General features: G+C 45.1%; 1 protein-coding gene across 1 annotated transcript in view; it reads left to right on the top strand.

The window, feature by feature from the left end:
* The window catches only part of DENND3 (DENN domain containing 3), a 74,387-nt gene that overhangs the window by 17,388 nt on the left and 39,235 nt on the right, over window positions 1-17,764 (top strand). The window contains exons 5-7 of the mRNA XM_090040724.1: window positions 13,691-13,802; window positions 15,520-15,639; window positions 16,617-16,835. Coding sequence (XP_089896850.1) covers window positions 13,691-13,802; window positions 15,520-15,639; window positions 16,617-16,835 — 451 coding nt within the window. The remainder of the gene's footprint in view (window positions 1-13,690; window positions 13,803-15,519; window positions 15,640-16,616; window positions 16,836-17,764) is intronic.

A 17,764-nucleotide genomic window follows, 5' to 3' on the forward strand; every position in this document is an offset into this window, starting at 1 on the left:
TTGGCACTGATGTGGACTGAGTGTAGTGGACAGTACTGTCTGTCTTCTTCAGATGGTTTGAACTAATCTGACCTTGTAGGATTCTATCAGTATGTTTGTGGGCTAAGATCAAGTGCAGTTTGCTCCACTGGTCTGTCCCCTGGGCTGAGATCACTTTGAATGACATTGTGTAGTAGAGGGTGTAGACTTGTCCAATGCAATGTGGGCAGGGCACTGTACAAGAGTCTACTGTAGCCTCCCAATGGAAGGCTTTCGGCTATATGCCTATTTTGTAGAAATGAGGGCTCTCTCCCTAGCTTGCTCCTTTGGCCTCTTGGCTGAGGGTAAGTGAGACTCAGGGGGCATCTGAACCCCAAGACTTCTGGGCTGGGGCCTGCACATAGGGTACCTGCCCTGCATTTGGGAGAATCTGAATCCCCAAGCCAAAGTGTCTGGGATGGAGGATACTTGCTGGTGGTAGCACCACATGGACTTGAATGATTGAGTTCTGCTTAGTTCATAAGATTTGGAATGGATTTGGCTAATTCAGCCTGGATCATGAAAATAAAAATAACATATGGCCCATACTGGGCAGACATTTTGTAGTCATGCTCAGTACTGGCTGTATTGAATCAACTTCATAGTTGGTTTCTATTACTGTGCACATGTTTAACAATAAACAGTACATTAAATGAGACTTCCTTGTGTGCAAATGCAAGATGGAGTGGGGGGCTTCCCTGCTCAGGCTGATTGGAGGGGAAAACTCCTCATCAGGTGTGGTGTGTGTAGTTTAAAAAAAAGAAGATATTTACAAGTATATGTGGATTTTCTGACTCGGTTGAATTGGGAGTATTTGAATGACAAGAAAACTGGATCCAATTACACATTATAGCATGAAGCAAGGAAGAGTTAAAAACAAAAGTTACTTGAACAGTAACAACATAAGAGTACACAGTTGTGGTTACTGATATGGTCTATATGTGTTCTGTGAGATTTGTATAGGTCTGAGCAAAATTAATACCTGCAGGGAACAGATTTTCAGTATAGTTTTCTTAGACTTTTTTTTCCCTATAGGGTCTAAAACGCTGCAAGTCTTTCTCTGGGGAGAATCATTAAGAAAGCAGATACTAGGTAGAGAATAGTTTTCAAAAAGAGTATAAATGAATTCTGTAACAGGCTTTTTGGACTAAGGTGACCTTCCCACACCTCCTAAGGAAATACTACAGTGATTACTGGGAGTTCTTATAATGCCCAAAGGAATGAGGAACGGAGTTTCTCTGTGTTATCAGTCCCCAGGTAACACCCTTTTAAAGCTCTAGCCCTGGGATATAGAATAATTTACATTTTACAACTTTTCTTGAAGTGCTTCAGGTATGAAGATGGGTTCTTAACTGGATAGATTGGAACTGTTTGACTTCTGTAGTAGCTTGATAGATTGTGAAAACCTGGGATAGCAGCTGCATATTGTTTCACGTTTTAGACTTTAGACCCTGGGTCGCGACCCAAATGAGGGCAATGCCAGCAGTGCTGCACAGAGAAGATGAGCCGCACTGTGTGCCGGGAGCTCCCCTGCCGCCGGGCCACTGCTGCCGCACTCCGTTCCCTGCAGTGGGGCATGGGGGGTGGAAAAAAAGGTTGGGAACCACTGCTTTACTGGGTAATATGCCTACGTGATGGTTGAAAGATGTTAGTGAGAATATTATGGTTTCCGAGGCAGGCAGACATCCAAATCAATATCTACATGCCCGAGTCAAAAGTGACCTGATTGTGGAAGGCATTGAGAGTTGTGGCTGCTCTTGACCTTAAAGAGAAGTGTAGGGTTGAATAGTTTTGACAGTCTGTACGGTGTAGTCATTTTTAAGAGATCACCAGGAGCACCCATGTCATTGGTTGGATGTATTTTTACTGTGAGTGGGTTTTTTTTGTTTGTTTGTTTGTTTTTTTTAAATTATAAATATGAATTTAAGTTCTTAGCACTAGGCTGCCAGCTTTCAATTTTTTGCACAGTTGTATAGTTGACTTGGGTCAGACACTGGATGATGCCATTTTCTTGCTGTTTGGACTGAATTGTGTGGCAGAATGGCACTGGTGTATTTTGGACACCAAAATCTAACTGTAGTATCTCACAGGTTCTCTTGGGGGTGTGAGGTAGCTGTTGATCTGAGAGAGGGGATAAGCTCAGCTTGTGCATGATTCAGCAGGTGAGAATTTTGGGGAAGACTGCTAATGTTTGCCTTTCATAACCATTCCAGAATCTATGGGAATGAGCCCTTCTAGTTTAGTGGCCAGTAGAAATCTAATACTGGCTCTTTTGAAGGTCTCCAAAAGTTGTTATAACATCAGCATGGGCACTTGTCCTTTGCTCCCAGCTGTGAGGAGATTCTCTCTGCCCAGTCTGTTGTGAAGCATCAGTAAGTAGTAAGGGCCGAACCCTGCTGGGTTCAGATTTCACCATCTAGATATTTCAAACATACTTAAATACCTGCCTTGCAGTTGTGAGGTTAGAATTTTGCACAGCCTTAAAGCTGATCTCCTCCAAAGTAAAGACGGGGTGGCACTGCACACCTGAGTTTAGTGTGGCTCTTAGGTGGTTGGTGCGAGAAGTACAAGATTGCTCAGGGAAAGTGCCTACTACCGTTTGTGTGTTGCTGCAATAATAAAAAAACTAGGATAAAAGGATGTCACAATTGGAAAGTCAGATGCTCAAAAATTAGAAAGTGTTCAAAATAGAATTGCCCTTCTTGTTCATGTGCATGATGATAAAATCCTAAATTTCATAATGGCAGCCCACTTTCTTCAAGAAACTAATTGGTAGGCATGGGCAAATTGCGTGTGTGTGTGGTCATGTCTCTTCTGCTGTGTGGTGCATCCACTGAGCTCTCCAAGCTCCCTGGCATGTTAGCACAGCTCTTGCCAGAGCTCTGCCTATGCTGTAAAGCAGTGGTGAGAACAGGAATGGACAGGGGGGTTTCCCCACTACCTTCTTTGGCTGACACACGTGCCGTGAGGTCTGAGCTCACTGCCTGGCCAGTGCAGGCTGCTGTTGGAGCTGCGCATGAGCCATGAGCTCTGAGCTCATCAGCTGATCTGGGTGAGGCCCGGCCAGAGCCTCTGCTTTTATGTGCATCTGGAGCCCTGGGAGTGAACACTGCTGTTGCTCACCTTTCCTCTCCCATCTTCTTCTGGGTGAATTCAGCAACAGGAGAAAAGAGGGCACAGATAGCAGAGGCAGTACTCACCTCCTGGGCTCTGGAGCTGCATGAAAGCAGGAGACCTAGCCAGACCCCATTTGAAGAGCTTATGTGCCGCACAAACTAAGCCCAGTATGACTGGATCCAGCCCTGCTGTGAGCACTCCGAGTTCACCAACTGATAAACGCAAGCTCTGGCCAGAGCCCCTGTTTTTCTCATGGCTGCACAGCCTGGGGCTCAGTGCTGCTTGCATTTCACCCCTACTTCAGAGGGAAAGAAGGGATGAGTGGCACTGCCATGCATCCCCCAGGCTTCAGAGCTTCCTCAAAGCTGGGGCTGTGGCCAGAGCCCATGCTGATCAACTGCTTATAGCTTCTCATGTTCTGTGAGCATTGGTGGGAACTGTATTGACATGCCTGTGAGCTCACAGGGCCTACTATGCATATACCACACCACTGTTCCCTTCTGGATCCATCCCTGTTGGTAGGTAAATTAAGGATTCATGTTCTTGTGGTTTCCAATCTACTGTACCCTCTAGTAAACAGGAGGGCAGGAACATAAAGTAATTTAGAATAAATGTTCTTCTCCCTGTCTGCATGCTTCTCCTTGTCTCGATGCCGTGCTCTAAGTTTTTCCTTTATGACATGTCAAAACAAGATCCTGGGGAACGTGCTTAGTATGCATGGCATGTTGGCTAGTCTTGTTTCATAGATTTCGTAGACATCAGGGCTGGAAGGGACCTTGGAAGATCATCGAGTCCAGCCCCCTGCCCAAAGGGCAGGAAGTCAGCTGGGGTCATAGGATCCCAGCAAGATAAGCATCCAATTTACTCTTGAAGGTGTTCAGTGTAGGTGCTTGAACCACCTCCGATAGCAGGCTGCTCCAGACCTTGGGGGTTCGGACAGTAAAGAAATTCTTCCTTATGTCCAGCTTGAAACGGTCTTGCAGGAGTTTGTGACCATTCGACCTCGTCATCCCTTGGGGCGCGTTGGTGAACAAACGTTCCCCTAAATCCTGGTGGTCATTCCTGATAAACTTATAGGTGGCCATCAGATCACCCCTGAGCCTGCGCTTTTCCAGGCTAAAGAGCCCCATGGCTCTCAGCCTGTCATCGTAAGGTCTGCTTTCCTGACCGCTGATCATGCATGTGGCTCTTCTCTGGATTCTCTCAAGCTTCTCCACATCCCTTTTGAATTGTGGAGCCCAAAACTGGATGCAGTACTCCAGCTGCGGCCTCACCAAGGCCAAGTACAAGGGGAGAATGACGTCCCGGGATTTGCTTGGGAAGCATCTATGGATGCAAGCCAGCGTTCTGGTCACTTTACTACACACAGCATCACATTGCAGGCTCATGTTCATTTTGTGGTCAGTGATGACCCCCAAGTCTCTTTCTTCTGTAGTGCTAGCCAGCGTAGCACTGCTGAGTCTATACGGATGCTGCAGGTTTTTCCTCCCAAGGTGCAAAATCTTGCATTTTTTGGTGTTAAACACCATGAGGTTCTCGTCTGCTCATTTGCTGAACCTGTCCAGGTCAGCCTGGATCATCCGCCTGTCTTCTGGCATGGATGCTTTGCCCCAGAGTTTGGTGTCATCAGCAAACTTGGCCAGTCTGCTTCTGACTCCAGTGTGCACATCATTAATGAAGATGTTGAACAATATGGGTCCAAGGACAGAACCTTGGGGGACCCCACTGGTCACAGGGCACCACGATGAGTGACTTCCATCAATTACTGCCCTCTGGGTCTGACCACGGAGACAATTTCCCAGCCAGTGGATCGTGGTGGACCCAAGGCCACAATTGGCCAGTTTTGCCAAAAGGTGATCATGGGATACCAGATAGAAGGCTTTTTTGAAGAAGTCCAGATATATGACATCAATCTCTTCTCCCGTGTCCAGGTGATAGGTCACCTGGTCATAGAAGGAAATGAGATTGGTCAAACAAGACCTACCCGCAACAAACCCGTGCTGGTTATCCCTCAGGATGTTGGCGTCGGCCAGTCCATTAAGGATGGCCTCTTTAATAAACTTTTCTAAGATCTTCCCCAGGATAGAAGTCAGGCTGATGGTTAGCTGGATCCACTTTCCTCCCTTTCTTGAAGATCGGCACCACATTGGCCTTCTTCCAGTCTTCGGGCACTACACCAGAGCACCAGGAGTTTTCAAAGACCCGTGCCAGGGGCTGCGCTATGATGCTTGCCAGCTCCTTGAGTACCCTGGGGTGTAGATTGTCAGGGCCGGCTGACTTGAAGGTATCCAGCTTCTCCAGGTGTTCCTTCACGAGGTCAGCGTTAATGGAGGGTAGGGGATCCCATCACCCGGACCTCCCTGTCCCATAGCAGGCATGGGCATCCCATGGGACTGATGAAAGACTGATGCAAAGTACCCATTTAATAGGTTGGCTTTTTCCTGGGCGTCAGTTGTCGGTTGCCCCATCTGGTTCAGCAGGGGTCCACCATTGCCCTTGCTTTTCCTCTGGCTCCCCACATATCTGAAAAAGGACTTTTTATTGTCCTTGATGCTTGAAGCTAGTTGGAGTTCAGTCGCAGCCTTGGCTTTCCTGGTTTGCTCCCTGCAGGACCGGACCAGTGCAGAATAATCCTCCTTGGAGGTAAATCCCGTCCCCCATCCTTTTGTAGGCTTTTCTTTTTAGCCTTGGGAGGTCTGCTAGGTCTCTGGAGAGCCAGGGGGGCTGCTGTGCCCTCTTGCTGCCTTTCCTCTGTGTTGGAATAGATTTAGCTTGTGCACTGAGGATCGCTCCCTTGAGGAGCAGCCACTCTTCTTGAACTCCCCTCTCCTTGGGGTCGGGGTCCCTTAGGGCCTGACCGACAAGCCTCCTGAGCTTGTCAAAGTCGGCTTTTCTGAAGTCAAGGACTTCGGTGTTGCTGACTGACTTTGCCAGCTTTACGGCGGATGGTGAAGGTGATCAGCTCGTGGTTGCTGTCATGCAGCTTCCCATTGATCACTAGGTTGCCGATTTAGGTCATCCCCAGTAGCCAGTACCAGGTCGAGCAGCGCTTTGCCTCTTGTTGGCCCATAGACTCCTTGAGTCAGGTAGAGGTCATCCATGCATGAGAGAAAGCTTTGCGACCGCTCGGATTTTGCTGAGTGATCCTCTCACGAGATGTCCGGGTAATTGAAGTCACCCCCGACAACCATGGTCCTGGAGCATGTGGCCTCAGCCAGTTCCTGGGCGAACTGGTCAAGCTCAGGACTTTGAGTAGGAGGTCTGTAGTAGACTCCCACTGTTGTGTCCCCTGTGCCGTGTTCCCCACAGGTTTTAACCCAGAGGGTCTCCAGTCCACCCTGGTCGCCAAGATCAGCTTTCAGGGACGCATAGCTTTCCTTAACATAGAGAGCTACACCCCTGCCCCTTTTATGTATTTGATCCCTCCTGTACAGGGTATAGCCATCTATACCCATGGTCCAGTCATGGGTGGAGTCCCACCAGGTCTCCGTTATCCCTATGACATCATAGTTATTTGCATTGTTCCCCAAGCTCCTGGCATTGTGTACAGGCAGGTGAGTGTCCCCTTGGGGGCTCTTGCCTTGCCCACAGATTGTGCCAGGGCTGGGGCAGGGCTGGGCTCCCTTAAGTGTCTTGGCCTGCTGGCTTTGCAAGGGTTGCTCAGCAGACCAACAGTGGCAGTAGTCCCCCTGTCCCCCAGCGGGCTTAGTTTAAAGCCCGGTGGAGCAGGTCAGCCAGCCTGGCTGAGAAGAGCCTCCTCCCCAGGGGAGAGAGGTGGAGGCCATCTCTTCCCAGCAGCTCGCTGCCTCTCTCTCCAAAGAGCGGGCTGTGGTCATGGAAGCCAAAGCCTTCCCGATGACACCAGCGCCGCAGTCTTTGGTTCACTGCATGGATCCTCCTCTCCCTCCTCAGCCCATAGCCCGAGACTGGGAGGATTGATGAGAACACCACCTGTGTCCCCGGACCCTTAAGCCCTGCTCCCAAATCCCTATAACGCCTCATGACCCAGCTGGGAGCACTGGGAGCCGTGTCATTGGTGCCCACATGAATAAGGAGCATGGGGTAGTGGTCTGTGGGCTGGAGAAGCTTAGAGATCCTCTCCGCAATGTCCTGGCTGCGGGCCCCCAGGAAGCGGCAGACTTCCCGGGCTAAGGGGTCGGGGCGGCAGATTGCCCCCTCAGTCGCCCTCAGGACGGAGTCTCCCACAACAAACACCTTACGCTTTGTCTTGGGCAGAGCGGGGCGGTAGATGCAGGTGAGCCTGTGTTGCCTGCGGGAGCTGGCAACTCCGCAGGCTCTGCCGGGGCAGCAAGAGGTGCGAACCTGTTGCTAAGCTCCAGCGGGGCAGGGGCCTTGCTGCAGCAGGCCTTAGAGCCCTTGACCACCTTAGTCCATGCCCCTGACTGGACAGAGGGGGAGGTCCCCAAGTCCTCCTTTGTCCTGGAGGGAGACCGTGGTCGACCCTGCGGCTTCCGGGGGAGAAGGGACTGGCTGTAGGAGTCAGTCTCCTGCTCGCAGTCCCTGATGGCACACAGTCTCTGGACTGTGGCCTGGAGCTCCTCCAGCTGGTGCGCCAGAGACCCCAGTAGGGACCAGACCCCGCAAGGGGACATGGCCATGCTCCTGGGCCCCAGAGCCTGAAAAAGGGACAGGCAGCCCCCGCTGCCAAGAGTCAAGGGCTCTGTCTGTGTGGCCGTCTCTGGGGTGGGGCCGCAGAGCCCGAGGAGACCCTCGGGGTGCAGCGTGTGCCCATCCACGTCATGCTTCTGGTAGGCTGGCTGTGGCTGGGACTATCTACCTTGGGGGTTCACAGGCAGGGTTTAGCTATTTCTGCCAATTATAACCATTGATTTTTTTAAAAATCATTTATTTATTTATTTATTTTTTCTAGCAGCTGGTAACAGTCAAATGTGAATTAATTTTCTTGCAGATAGCAGAGGGTACCTTCTTGTCCCAAAATGTCAGACCTGAACTAATGCTCTTTTTTTAGAACAATATATAAAAATTGAGAAAGTTGGTGATGTACAGAGGGAGGTACTGTTCCCCAATAGACAGAAGGCTGAGAGTCTGTATCCTTTATATGCTATTGCTGGCCTTGTGTTTTGGAGGCATGAGGACTGGAAGGTGCCCGACTGGCAGGTCTGCAACTGCATAGATCAGCCACCCCTCCTTGCAGTGGGAATTGGGGGACTCGCAGGAAATACAGCAGCTGTATTCCTGAGTCTGCAGAGGTATTTGAAATGGCTCTGATTCTACCCTGGTGCCAGGGGTGGCAAAACGTTCCATTTTTCCCCAGAATTGCCCTCTGCTGCTTTTTTTTTTTTTTTTTAAAGCTCCTGCAGTGAACAGGATTTGGCCCTAAGTGGGTTGATATTTTTATTAGTCTTCCCTAGGTATTCTATCTCCTTAGATGTTCAGCATAAGGACGAAGTTCCTGTCCTCATTCAAAAAGAAATCACAGCTTGCTCCTGTCCTAATTAGTTTTTAAATATGAGACTGGCTCAGAGTTTAAATTGGTTTCCATTAAATCCCTGGCGGATTCCTCAAGGCATATTATGGACTTTCAAGCTTCAGTCAGAAAACTGAAGACCTTCATATTCTGTAACATTAACCTTTAATTTTATAAATAGCTGGTGTGTTACAAATGGGCAAAGCTACTAGCTTCATTGCCAGAACAAATTGAAAGGGAGATGAACATGTGATCATCTTTTTCCAAGACAAACAACTGAGAGTCCAGACTGTTAAAATTGCTGCTCTTAGATTATTTTACAAGAATGTCATCCTTTTAAAAAGCTTCGGGTCCAAAATGGGGGTTTCTAGAATTTTGAACGTGCATTTTTACTTCAGTCTACTATCTGCATCCTGTGACGGTGAGAAAAGGGTATTCAGTTATTCCAGCCCGCTGTATAAAGAGGAAGTATTACCATCTCTGCCTAAAGGATAAATCTTCTAACCCTTTCAAAGCATATCTTTAAACCCATGTTGCAGAAGGATACAAGTATATAAATGGTTCACATCCATGAGCTAGCCCAAAGGAGCTATTTATGGTTTTTCAGGAAACAAGAACTAAGGCCCTAGTTTGCTTTACTGGATGTTTCCAAGATGAGGCTGGATAATCATTTGATGAGGATAATTTAACAATAGAGGGCACCTATACATGTGCTGTACATGTTAATTAGCATGTGCTAGAGCAGATGAGCCTCTGCATTGTGTATTCAGCATCCCCACTCTCCAAAGTGGCGGCAGGGGTGCTTTAGCTAAAGCTTGTCATACAAGCATTAGTTAAAGTGCCCTTGCCACCATTTTGATGCACTGGACACTGAAAGCATGTGACCTGGCAGGAGCTTTAATTAGAGTGACTCTTGGAGCTACTGCTAATTAAACCACCTCCTGTCCACCCCAGAGTAGTATAAAGATGCCCAGTATTCCTGCATATGATCAAGGGTTTGGACCAGATGCCTCTTGAGGTCCTTTTTGCACTCTGATTCTAAAATAAGCTGCAAATGATTAATAGGAATAGATTGAAAAACCATGTACTCTTTAGCATCTCTGGGTTCTCTAGTGTAGATTTAAGACATTTTTTATTTTCTCAGTACATCAGTGGGTACAGTATATTAGTTAAATGTCGTTTTTATACATCTTATTTGCTTGGTTTAAATATTGGGATTTGAAGAGAGTGATTGATCCCTAACACTTGCTGGACACATGGGGATATTATTTATGCCCCCAGATTGCCCAGCTTCCTTGCTACATTAGCAGTGTGTTTCCATAGCCTACAAGTAACCACATATTGGCTGGAAATGATAAGTCTGTGTAGTGTGTTCCTGTAATAGGTGCTATACATGGTCTCTCTCTTTCTCTAAATTTCCTGGGTAGGTGCCAATGTCAACACTTTGTCTTTTTACAATAAATACTGGAATATTTTTCAGAATTAATAATCTTCTGCTTGAAACTGAAATCAAAACAATTTTGGTAGACCTGTGCTCTGGAGGATTGTGAAAAACTTTTCAGTATTAATTACTGAGCATATTTTACATGAATTAATTGGTGTATTTTTATCTTTTGCCCAAATACTAGTAAAATTTAAATTACTTTCTCCTAGCCCAAAGTGTTTTACATCTGAAGACAGAAGCTGCTACACCAATTAAATGTTTTATTGCTTAACTTGAGAACCTAGAGTAGCTGCAGCTGATATTTTTCTATTCCCCCCCGGGATGACTTAACTCTTGTTTTACTTTCCTAAATAATTTCCATGGTTTATTTTCATTTTCACTCCATGCCCCCAGAACCACAATGCCATCTGAACACAGTGCTGCATCACTGAATGTTCCCAGATGTGTGCAGCCTCCCAAATGCAGCCCTATGCTGACATTTAACTCTGGCACACCACAGTTGCTGCTGGTGTCACACATCTGGCCAAAGGCCCAGGGTGTGTTTGACACCTCTGGTTTAGGATGAGTAAAGTAACCAAAACAGATGGGTCTCTACACCTGATGGGAGAGTACGATGTCAATTAGCCAGCATTTGTTGTCTATACTGCTGTATGTGAAACAGGGACCTGATCTCAGGATTGTGTTCCCAGAGTCTTATGGGAGTTAGAATTTCATAAAAGGAATATATTCTGGTGCACGTGCACCATGCTTCTTAGTTGAAGCATGGTGGGTTTTTCTTGACACCAGGAGATCCCGGTGTCAAAAAAAAAACACTGCTAAAAACAGTGTGGCATACATGGCAGCAGTGTATGCTGCCAGAAACCAGAACTTGGATGGCTTCCAGCCAGGCTCTGAGTGGCTGGCACAGTGCTGCTTCTACTTCAGGAGGCCACAGGTAAGGGGGGCCAGCAGCCTCCCCTACCCCACCTGGGAGCATGCGTGCAGGGGTGTGACTAGGGACAAATAACTGTGGCACAAATATGTGCTGCTGCTATTTGTCCCGTGGAAAATGCGCACCCCTGCCTATCTGTACTCATGGGGATGTGCCCCCTGTGCTGGAATTAGCCACCACTGCTACTTAATTAAATTGAAAGCAGCAGTTCTCAGCCTTTTTAGGCACAAGGATCCAAGGCACCCCTTGCAAAAAGCCAGCTGTTAGCTTTTTTTCGTTTCTTGACTGTGGAAAAATAATAGAGCAGTTCTTCTGTTACAAAGAACTCAAAGATGACAACAGGTCAGAATGGTTTTGAGACCATGAATTTTTATTTGAAATCTTTGGGCATTTTTACACATGCTCGGGTGGTGGGGGGAGTGTTTTTAATTAGAGTGGCTCTTGGGAGCCACTCTTATTAAACTGCCTGCAGCATCTTGTGTGTTCAGCATCCTATATTTGAGAATGGCAGTGGGGGCGCTTTAACTAAAGCTCGTTCAACAAGTTTTAGTTAAAGCACTGCTGCTGCTGCTGCTGTTTTGAAACGTGGGGACACTGAATACATGAGGCGCTGTGGCATCTGGAGCCTTCTGATTAGAGCACTCCAGCAGACTCGGTTCATCAAGTCTGCTCTGACATGTTCAAATCGGAACGTGTAGGAGCACGTGTAGGTGCCCCTAGGGTTTAACTTGTGAATCATGCACACCTAAGAGTATTAACATTTGAGTCCAAGTACCCTTAAAAAAAAAATCTGGTCGAGTATCACTGATCTAAAGCAGGGCTGTCCAGCTGATGGCCCAAGGGCCCCATGTGGCCTGCAGGGATCTGTAGCCCCTGGGCTCTCGCCCAGTCACCATTCCCACTGTTGCTGGTTGTGGCAGCAGATGGCAAGTCTTGGCTTCCCCATCAGCTGCTGCTTGTGCTTGCCCTGGGGGGTGTTGTGGCACAATGTGGCCTGCAGCGTAGTGCAGCAGGGGAGCCCATGGCTAGTGAGCTGGGGGGTGCTGTCCATGCATGTGGTGCAGCAGGGAAGAGGGGCACCTACAGCTCGCACTGTTGCGGACTGTGCTGTGTATGGCCCCTGTTGTTGGGGCCTGTGTGAAGTGTGGTCCTCAGCTGTTTAGCACTTGGGCAGTTCTGAGCTAAAGCATCATACATAGTTTTGCCAGGCAGAAAAACTAGCCCAGAAATTGGGACTGGTGGGCAAAAGAAATGACCAAATGAGCAGAAAAAGTAAGCTCGCTATGGATTGAACAAGGAAAAGTCCTCATCTGAAAGGAGGAGACAGGCTGGGAATTAATTCGATACTGTTGGATGGATAGACTATGCAGATTCCTTTTCAGGAGACAACATTGACTTACATTTTGAGCAACAACTAGTGATTTTATTTATTTCTTTATTTTAATGTACCACGGTTTTTGGGTGGCAGGCTTGAGAAACTTGGAAGAGACTTGAATTTCAGAAGTGCTGAACCGCAGCCCTTTGGAAGTTGAGGCTTTGTTGTGGTGGGTTAAGTCGAGCATGCAAATATGGAGGACCTTCCAGTTGCATTACTTTCTGAAAGTTAGGTGGAGCACAAAGGCAAAGTCCCACGATCCTTGATGTTTATGAAATTCCTGAGAAATTTTAGACTGACGTTATGTCATTATTTCATATGTTGTTCAAGGTTTGACTTCAGAGCTTTCAGCATTAAAAGCAGAACCCCTCTATCATGAGCACTAAATGGTTTTTACAAACAACAAGCATCTTAACTGTATGTTTTGATCAACCTCTAAAAGGAGATGAAAACTGCAGTCCTAACGTGGGACATAATTGATGTTCCCCAGTTCACTGTTATGTTTTGTAGAGCTTTTGACCTGCTTAGCACTTTGCAAACATTGGGGGAAAAATGAGGTTCCTTCCATTTTGAGCTTAGAACACAAATCTCATAAAAGAACAAGTATAATGAAAATACACCATTCAAAATAGGTTTCTGGACTTGATCTTACCAACAAATTCCAGCATTTTGATTTACAAAAAGCCTAAATATGTTCATAAAAAACAGCTGTGTAACAGTGGAACGTTGTGTGCACAAAAGATGTACAATTCAGAGTTATAATTTTGTAGCTATTCATTTTGCTAGACTATACATATATTCATATGAGCAATATACATATATGAAAATATGTATTTAGTAGTGTATTTATTCTACGTTTATGTACAAGTGTGCAATGTTGGCTTGATAATGATAGTTCAGAAAATGTTTAATGCTCATTGTTCCCAGGTGGTTTATTTAATTTGTAATTATAATGTTGCAGTAATTGGTTTTGGGGCTTTTTTAGTTACATAGGTAATAGTGTGGACATACAAGTCTCCTGACGGTTTACATTGAGCTTTAGCCCTGTGTCATTTGATGTGGGTAATGTTTGCCCCCAAAATAAGTGTTTGACAGATTTGCATAAGTAGATTTGTCCTGTAATGTGTGTATATGTGTGTGAGAGACAGCAAAGTGCAGCCTTAAAAGCATAGTAGCACCATTAAAATCAGCTATAGCTAATAAAGTATCTCATGACTAAAAAGTACAATTGTTAGAATAATGCTTTCAGCACTCCCTGTACCTTAAGTTTTTAATTGTAGCCTATCAAGAGATAATGTGTTTTCCATTTTACATGTTACTTTAAAAGTGATTTGCTATAATTTAATTGAATTTCAGCTTGCTGGTACACCTGAGACCTTTCAAGGATATAGATGCTGAAAATCATATAAAGGAGTTTGCAGCAAAATTATTTCTAATACCCAGTCCACCACCAGGACCGCTACATTTGGTAACTGCTAAAGCTTAATTTCATCTTTGCTCTAAAATGTTCTGCTATAAAATACCAAGTGTGTGCTTTGTGTGAAATGAGGCTAATACTTCATTTTCATGCAAGTTTTTTATACCAGTGTGGCTCAGGTTATAATACCTGTGCACTAGAAATGAAGACGTTTTCTGCCCCTTTTCCTTAGAGACTTGTAGCGCAACAGTACTGGAGAGCACTGTGGCTGTGCTCCTTCTATGCAACAGTTAGCAGCAGAGAAAGGTGGATTAATGGGGAAGGTAATGGGAGCAAGGGTAGGACTTGGGACATGTAGCCACAAGTCTTTGTTTTCAGCATTTTGCCAAATTTTCTTTGTAAATTTGGACAAGTCATTTAGCTTTGTACCTTTGAAAACACAACTGTAAATTGAGGATAATGTTTCTCTATTGTATGGGCTCTAGTGAGAACAAATGCATTAAAGATGGGCTACTATGGTGAATCAGGGTTGTGACAGTACATAAAGTTGATAGTTTTTCTGCAGAAAGACCGTAGTGCTGCTGAGTGTGCTCCTTCAGTGCATGTGGGAGCTTCAGGAGACTGTTTTGGATAATGCAGTTCTGTACCGTTTCTTTGGGAGGCTCTGCCTAATGGCATGTATAAATTAGAGCCATCTTAGGACTGCTCAACCTGGTGCCTGGCTGTAATGGTTTGTATGGCAGGGTGCAGCATAGCTGTATTTCAGGCAGGTCACTTCCCTCGAGCATGCTCATGACCTTGACCTGAGAGGCTGAAGAGAGTAAAGCTACCATAGCTGGAGAATTAAACAGGTTTAACCAGGCGGTTTGTTTTTAACTTACTAGAGTGTGCAGACTCTGTAGGATCTACCTCTAGAGCAGAGCAATTATTTGGGCCCGAGGGCCACATAGGATCTTTTGATGAGCTGCATGCCCTGCCCTTTGGTGGGGGTGCATGGTGGGGAGGTGTTGGGGTTAGGGGAGCAGAAGAGCATTTGGCCAGCTGCAGCCACACTGGGAACAGCCCTGCTGAATGCCACATGCTGGCAGGGGTGTGGTGTGGGCTGCCCCGGAGGCAGTGGGTAGGGCTGAGCCCCATGTGGAGCACTGTGGGCCTAGCCACGGGCTGGATCCAACCAGTTGGTGGGCCCAGTTTGGCCCGTGGGCCATATTTTGCCCACTCCTGCTCTAGAGTTTTGCGTTTGGAATTTGGGAAAATAAAAAAATAAAATTAATCGGTTTTGGCTAGTTCTTTTTAGTGGTGTTCTTCATATTTAGGCTTCTTAATACAGGGATTGGTTTTTTTTTCCTTGTTTTTTGTTTGTTCAGTTTTTTTTTCTTTTTGCAGCATTTTTCTAACCTCCATGTTGCAAAAAGAAAATCGATCGTCAGCCAGTTGATTTTTATTATTTATAGCATAGTAAGTTTTAGCATTTAAATACATTTAATGTATTTCATGTACTCAATTTTTATCTTGGTTTCGTTATTAAAAACATTTTACTTCACAGAAAGGTGAAACATATAGTGCATAATAATCTTTGTAGACCTTGTTATGCTTTTCTGCACGCAGCAGACATTTTAGATTTTGTTTTATATGTCTACCTGCGTTTTTTCTGACACCAGCTTTGATTTATTCATTTCTTTTGTAGTTGGAACTGGAATTTAAAATTGCATATGCTATGAGAATATATTTGCAATAAAGAGTTAACTGAAAAAATCTGTTGCCACAGATATTTAATATGAAACCACTCCAGATAATAATTCCATCACGGGAGGATCCAGATAGCCCAATTATTGATTTGGATCTTCATCTTCCATTGCTGTGTTTCAAACCAAAACAGGTGCTACAGGTAAAATAAATCAAATCTTTTAACAGAATCTGTGAAGATTTCATTTCCCTCTTCTTGTTCATGGCTGCTACATTTCTTTTAAAGTGTTTATTTTTAAAATATAAACTCCTACACTTAATAATAGATATACATGTGCAGTTCATTCTGTAATTGGAGCTAGTGTGATAATGTTGATGATGGTAGTAGTAGGATGCATTTCTCATAAATGTGGGAGCTTGAATTTTTTTTTAAATACCACTTCATTTTGGCTATAACAGTGGTGACACCATATTTTTAGTTCACCGTGTTTGATGTGGACAAGCAAGATAATACCCTGAAACAGCTCCTCTTATTTTCTTAACATTACAGCAGTGCCCTTCAGTTGCTTCCTCTTTTGGACAGAAGACTGGAGATCTTTCATCTATGCCTTTTTGCTTGCAGTTAACTTTTATCATCACCAGCTATGTTTCTGACATCTCAGTTTTGAAAATAGACTGTGCTGGCATATATTTTTAGCTATCCCTCCTACTCTACCCTTTCTGTGGACATATACTGTGCATAGCCAAATATTTGAAAATCTTATTCAGGCTTATTTCCTGCATGGTGCACCTGGAAACGCATACTTTTGGGTAGTTACATCTATGCAAATTGATTTTGCTTTTATTCCTAATCTGAATGTTATAAAGGCCTCTTGCAGGCTAGAGCAGGGAATCCTGAAAATAAACCCTGGCTCCATCAGAGGCAGTAGCAGAACTTTCACTGATGTTCTTAGAACCAGACTTGTAGCCCTGCTTTCTGTTCCCAGAATCCTGTTTGCTGTTTAAGAATCCTTTTAACTTGCTTTTGTTTGGATATTATGTAAAATGGCTATTAAAACACTGGCCTTGCGAGGTTGAGACTTGATTCATTGTTATGTAAAGCATTTTAGAGACCTCTGCTGGAATTTGCTCTATGTACTAGGTAGGATTATAACATCCATTAGTTTTTGTTATTTCCAGGTTATGACCTGCATCCTAACTGAGCAGCGGATTGTTTTCTTTTCCTCTGACTGGGCCCTGCTAACTCTTGTAGCTGAATGTTTTATGTTGTACCTTCATCCTCTTCAGTGGCAACACACTTTTGTACCTATACTGTCACATCAAATGCTGGATTTTGTAATGGCTCCAACATCTTTTCTCATGGGATGTCATGTGGATCACTTTGAAGAAGTTAGCAAGGTATGTCCCTTAGTGCACCTAATCTTTCTGGCTGCTTAGAGACATTAAAAAAAAAAACAACAACCCCCCCCAGACAAACAAACCACCATGCTTTACCAAAAGAAGCAGCTCATTACTTGGACCTGGCTCTGCAGCATCTGTATAATTCAGACACTTCAGCAGGGCCTTTTGGTGCTTTACCTAATAGCTGAGTCAATCGGCTATTAGATAAAGCACCAAAAAAGCCCCACTAAAGCGCCCAATCTGTACCAGTGTTGGGCAAGCTGAGTCCAGCTATAACATACTGCCTCTTCTGGGCATGTGCCAGGCTTGGTGCGAGAGTGTGTGGAGTTTGAAGTAAAGTGCTGGTGGGCTTTTTTAAATGTCTGTAAGCAGCCTCTGTTCCTTTTCTGCCACGCATGTTCACTGAGTTGATTAGATGTAGGTTCCAGTCCTGCTAATGCACACGCTCAAGTAATGTATACACATGAATCATCTGCTTGAGGTCTGTGGGCTGTTTCTGTTTATAAAAGTCTGTTTAAGGGCAGGGCTTAAGTTGTCTCAGTAAGTAAGCGCTGTAAGACCTTCCTATTTTGGTAGGCATTTAACAAGCAATGCTAGGTTGATACTGTTTAGTAGGTCTCTGTTTTATGTTGGTATTTTAGTTCCCCTTTTAAGTTATTTCATTCTCTTGTTGCTATTCTATTTTAGAAGTTGTTCTTTTCTTTCCCTGTAAGCTGTCCTGAGGCTTTGTTGGGAGGGGGAGGGCATATATGCCACATAAATGTATCTAAACTTAAGTGCCATTCCATCTGAAACTAGATCTTCCATTTCTCTGGAGAATGTTCTAAACGGAACCTGCCTGGGAGGAAAAATATGACATTTATAATGTAAAATATATCAGTGGTGCTGGGAATCGGACACAAGAACCCATTATTGTTTTAGATTAG

Source organism: Crocodylus siamensis, chromosome 3 (assembly GCF_052110815.1).
Source record: "Crocodylus siamensis isolate JL-2025a chromosome 3, ASM5211081v1, whole genome shotgun sequence".
NCBI classification, from domain to species: Eukaryota; Metazoa; Chordata; order Crocodylia; family Crocodylidae; genus Crocodylus; species Crocodylus siamensis.